This window comes from Hordeum vulgare, chromosome 7H (assembly GCF_904849725.1).
Source record: "Hordeum vulgare subsp. vulgare chromosome 7H, MorexV3_pseudomolecules_assembly, whole genome shotgun sequence".
Taxonomy (NCBI): domain Eukaryota; kingdom Viridiplantae; phylum Streptophyta; class Magnoliopsida; order Poales; family Poaceae; genus Hordeum; species Hordeum vulgare.
Genome location: NC_058524.1, coordinates 47,045,282 through 47,050,715, shown reverse-complemented (window position 1 = coordinate 47,050,715; position 5,434 = coordinate 47,045,282). Strand labels below are relative to the sequence as shown.

At 45.7% G+C, this 5,434-nt stretch overlaps 1 protein-coding gene across 1 annotated transcript; it reads left to right on the top strand.

The window, feature by feature from the left end:
• The first annotated feature begins 815 nt into the window (after nt 1-815).
• Nucleotides 816-4,463, top strand: LOC123407142 (serine/threonine-protein phosphatase PP1). Its single transcript, XM_045100210.1, has 3 exons — nt 816-1,183; nt 2,526-3,085; nt 3,792-4,463. The coding sequence occupies exons 1-3, from the start codon at nt 1,006-1,008 to the stop codon at nt 4,017-4,019; spliced, it is 966 nt and encodes a 321-aa protein (XP_044956145.1). The 5' UTR covers nt 816-1,005; the 3' UTR covers nt 4,020-4,463.
• Nucleotides 4,464-5,434: the final 971 nt, after the last annotated feature.

The window sequence follows — 5,434 nt, the reverse complement described above, 5'->3', positions numbered from 1 at the left end:
AGGGGGGTTCCATGGGGCCTGTGTGTGGCTTCATGGCGGCGTCCCGACCCATGGATGTGCGCGCCCCTCCTGTCGTCGTCGCCGTCCGTGCCGTGGCAACCTGCAAAAAAGGGAAGACAAGATGGCGTGAGGTGAGGAGGAGAGGGTGGGTGAAGAAAGAGGGGAGAGACCAACCTGTGCTGGATCCGGTCACCTTTGGCCTCGTTATTGCCGGTTGTGGCGGATTCCGACGAAGTTTTGGGGAGGCGTCTGAATCCTAGCCGCGGGGGAGGATGGAGACTTTGAGCACCGGATCTGTACGGAGGGTTGGAGGCGCGGATCTTAGGGAGCTCGAAGGCGTGCGGCGGACGGAGCTTGCCGGAACCGGTTGGCGTGGGTAGGGGCGATGGGGAGAGAGAGGGGTGAGCAAGAGAAAGAGAGGAGGGCGACGAGGAGGGGGAGGCGAGTGGGACGGGAGGCGGCGGCGAGGGTTTCTCCACGACAGCGGATGTGATTTATACCCCTGTACATGAAAAGACTAAAATGCCCTCGGCGTGGTGCATAATTTTCAGGCGGTGGCACAACACTATTCATAGCGATTTAGGGGGCGATCGTGGATGGCTTCCTCCAGGAGTCTAGCATCTTTTATAAGAGAAATCCTCCCCCTGTTTGCTGTGATGATGAGGACAGGCCGTGCCGACCGGGCTCTAGAGCCAGTCCAAGTCAGCGACACGTCCGGCCCGGACTGCAGCGCGGCCGCCCTCCGCGGGCTCCGTTTCCAAACCACGCAAACAATAATATCTCGAGCCACCCCCCGCTCTCGCCCTCTCTACGCGTTTTCTTTCCGTTGCCCCCTCCTTCCCTCCCCCTCTCCACCCCCGTCGGCCCGGGCGGAACGAAAAGGCCACGCACGCACGCACGGCTAGGGTTTATCCAGCCACCCGCCGCCGCCGCCGCCCCCGCCCCCGCCCGCCGCTCCCCGCTCCCCGCGTAGGGCTTACCCGCCCTCTACATACCACGCGGGCGATGGACGCGGCGGCGCTCGACGACGTGATCCGGCGGCTCCTGGAGGCGCGCGGCGGGCGGACGGTGCGCCCCGTGCAGCTCTCCGACGCGGAGATCCGCCGCCTCTGCACCTCCGCCAAGGACGTCTTCCTCAGCCAGCCCAACCTCCTCGAGCTCGAGGCCCCCATCAAAGTCTGCGGTAAGGGCGCCCGCTTCCTGCCTAACCCTCCCCTCCCCTCCCCCCCGCGCGCGCCTCCAGGACCGCACGAGGCTTCCTTTCTGCTGTCTGTCGACGGCTCTGCGCCCCCTCCGTAGGCCGCCTCGTGCCGTGCCATGTGCGGCTGCTGCTTGTGTGGCGAGGCGCGCCTCCGGGGTACCTTCGAATTCGGCCTGGCCGTGATAGCTCTTCCGTGCTAAGTTTAGGCGTCCCCGTGGGGTTTGAATCCGCTGCCTTTTAGTTTTGCTTGGTGGTATTGGAATTCCTGCTACCTTCTGGTCAAAAGAAGTTTATACCGGGTTCGCTGTTCTCGTATATAGCATCTTTGATTGAACACATGTTCTCTCTGGGGAGGCTGAGCAAACTGTTTGCACGATTCATCTTCCTCAACGTTTTTTGCGTTGACCTGCTGATGAATTGGTCGGTCTTGAGAGAAGCGTGGCAGAGCTTCTGGAGTTTGATTCCGAATGTCAAACCTCAAATCGCTTTCTGGTCTTCATTTTTTAAAATATATTTTATGTATAAAATGGTGCTAACTGCTAAAGCTCTTCGTGGCTACATGTTTCTTTTACCAATAAGTACTATATTAGCACTTGAGGACTGTTTGAGAGATGGGCCGTTCTACCATTAGAGAAGTGAACAGATTAAAGCTATTGCTTTCGGCAACACAAAAATACGGCAGTTGAACAACGTGTATCCCTTCACTTTAAAGCCTATGAAACTTTCTGTAGCACCAGTGCAGCACACTTTATCTAATCTTGACAAGTTGACCTGTTGTGAGCCCTAGGAAATTGTTCCTAAGGATTCTGTGATTTTAAAAGGGGAGACTTAGATCTTGTTCATTTTTTTTTCCTTAGCTTGCGCACAGAACATACATGAATGTCTCAGAATGCGTGTTTCACCCCATAATCACAGTTGCGGTGTGATACTTGTCAGCCTTCCAGATTATGAATCTGCTGTTGCAGTGGGGATCAGTACTGGAGTCCACAGATTATAAGCTGGAGCAGATTATCCACCAAATTGCAAAATCCAAATCGTGTTATTTTATTTTGGTAATTTGCAGCTGAGGTGAACGTAGGTGTTAAGTGGGCATAGTATATATTCATTGTGACATTTCGAAATAGCTTCCTCTGATATATGATTGGTATTTATATGTCCAACTGAAGTTATAGCTTTATAATGTAAGCAGTACCATGAAAAGACTACCTCGGGATTAATTAATATTATAAATTCTGTTGCCAAATCTGCCGTCTGAATTTACAATAATATGATGATTTAAAAGCACATTTGGCATTTAACTGATATGCTATTTACTCACTGACAGGGGACATCCATGGCCAATATTCTGATCTTCTTCGATTATTCGAGTATGGTGGGTTCCCACCGGAGGCGAACTACTTGTTTCTGGGTGACTATGTTGATCGTGGCAAACAGAGTATTGAAACAATATGCCTTCTCCTTGCTTACAAGATTAAGTACCCGGAGAACTTCTTTCTCCTTAGGGGAAACCATGAATGTGCCTCTATCAACAGAATCTATGGATTCTTTGATGAATGCAAGAGGAGGTTTAATGTTCGTCTCTGGAAGGTTTTTACTGACTGTTTCAACTGCCTCCCTGTGGCTGCACTTATTGATGACAAGATCTTGTGCATGCATGGGGGTTTATCGCCTGATTTAAAGAACATGGACCAGATACGTAACATTGCCCGTCCTGTGGATATTCCGGACCATGGTCTCCTCTGTGATCTGCTATGGTCAGACCCTGATAAAGATGTTGATGGCTGGGGTGAGAATGACAGGGGCGTGTCATACACTTTCGGAGCTGATAAGGTTGCAGAGTTCCTTGAGAAACATGATCTAGATTTGGTCTGCAGGGCTCACCAGGTATTATTCAGTCTCATCTTGAAGTTTCTAGCAAGTAGCACAATTTGTTTTCACCTTAGGTGTTGTTCATCATTTGATACTGAGTACATATTTTCATTTGGATCTCAATTGACAACAAATAAATGTTGTATAAATATTTTTTCAACTTAAATCCAAGAACCTAGTATGCTCCATATAATTTAAAATCCCTTTGGCACACCTTGATTGTTCTAATTTGTCATCTTCCTGTAAAGACACCATGACCCCCCTCCCAATTTAAACATGCATTATGTGGAAAATAAAGTGCATCAGTTAATTTTTGTATTGATATTGCAAAATATACTTCTTATTAGTTGCAAGATATCTTGTTTACATATTGTTGATGAGAAGGTGCGTGCATGTCTTTAGGGTGAATTTATCATTTGATATTGGACACAGCAAGTGATTATATGCCATTTAGTGTTTTGAGGTCATGGGTCATAAATTTGGTTAAGACTTTATGCAGCATATAGTAGTCTTCATGCAATTTTGAATGTGATTCAGTTCACAAAATGCTGATATTTTAGCTGCTTCTACAATAAGTACATTGAGTTAGCTTGGTTTACTGCAAGTCATATAACTCTAGGTTAGTTATTCTCAGTTGATCTGTTGCTATTGGAAAAATCTTATCCTTGCAATAGTTCCTCTGTTTACCATTCACTTTCTTACATGAATCATCTATGCACAGGTGGTGGAGGATGGATATGAATTCTTTGCAAAGCGTCAGCTCGTAACCATATTCTCTGCACCCAACTATTGTGGCGAGTTCGACAATGCTGGTGCCATGATGAGCATAGATGATTCACTAACATGCTCATTCCAGATCCTTAAACCTTCTGAAAAGAAAGGGAAAGCTGGAACAGGCAACTCAAAACCTGGAACACCGCCTAGGAAGATAAAGATTAATATTATTTAGGCAGACCCTTCGGGTACGAAATGAGTTATTGTGATGGAGCACACCCCCAAAAACTTGTTATGAAGGTGCGCCGAACAACGTGTTGAAAGTGGCAGCATGCATGCTGTTGTTTTTTCGTGGTCCGAAGCAGATCTGTCCTGCCATTCTGGAAAGATCGGAGCAGGAAACATAACTGGGAATTTTGTGTGTGGATTTCTTATTCCTTTTGTTGACTCTGCTATGCATGGCAAAGTGTTTAAGCACTGGAGGCGTCAGGAACCTCATCCTGCTGTGGAGATTGCCAATGCTGAATGTAGATTCTGTTATGTTATGTACGATGTTTTATTATCTGTAAAGCTTGTCTCTGCAAATGACTGGCTAGCTTTAGTGAATGTGTTTTGCTGATGCTGATGGTAGAGAATGACTGATAAGTATTTAATACCAAGTCTGCGGAGGGTTGCGGTAGGGTTATGTGTTTTGTCATTTCTATTTGAACATGTGTTTAAGGTTTGTCATAGTTTTGTGATGTTGATGTTTATGGGTCACTGGGTATTTCGTTGGTTGATAAAACCCGTTTGCCTAATGAACTCATCGCACCCAGCCAAGGTTAGGATTATCATTTGTACTGTGCCCACTGAGATTATACTCTTCAGCTCTTTCCTTCATTCAGTTTGTTACCTTGCAGTATTCAGCTGTTCCCACTGATTGTTTGGCTAGATGTGATTTGAGCTGTCACTTAGATTGGTAAGGAAGCCGAACTATGGGTCCATCCAAACCTGCCTTTTGCCCAGTCAAGCTTTGTTGATTCAATCAGTATCCACTTGCCTATTTTCCAATTTAATTTTAGTCAGTATCAATCTAGTTGGTTACAATTTTCCACAACATATTGTACAGTAAGCAAATCATAATAATACAGTTCAGCAACAACAATCTGAACCCAAGTGTTCCTAGTCATGTACCTCTTTGTTCCATCCCGCTTGTGGAGTGGTATGTGTCATTCTTTTTGTTTTTCCGACTATTGACAAACTGAACACTTTTTGTAGTGCACACATACATAGATATGTGTGTTGGCTTTCCACTTTCTGATATAATATTTCTCTAGTGATGGATTGCTGAATATATCAAGAAACATTGGAGTCAGTAATATATTTGCACAGATCTATACTTTGCTAAATATTTATATTTGACAAATTTGTTTGGTTGTATTGTTTGGAATGTATTCCCTTCGTCCCAAAATAAATGTCTTAACTTTGTACTAGCTTTAGTATAAAATTCTAATAAGCTTGAGACATTTATTTTGGGGTGGAGGAAGTAGTTGTTAGGAAATAGGCAATCTGTATTCCCATGGGGCCATATATTTGACAAAGTATGGATCAACGACATTGAATTTGGAGAGATAGAATCTATGCGACGTTTTTTGTTTAGGCCTTCATAAA

Bases quoted from the DNA above. Each gene is read 5' to 3' on its own strand.
- LOC123407142 (XM_045100210.1), top strand. From the start codon at position 1,006: ATGGACGCGGCGGCGCTCGACGACGTGATCCGGCGGCTCCTGGAGGCG. The intron at 1,184-2,525 runs GTAAGGGCGCCC...ACTCACTGACAG, and splicing joins GGCCCCCATCAAAGTCTGCG to GGGACATCCATGGCCAATAT. The intron at 3,086-3,791 runs GTATTATTCAGT...ATCTATGCACAG, and splicing joins TGGTCTGCAGGGCTCACCAG to GTGGTGGAGGATGGATATGA.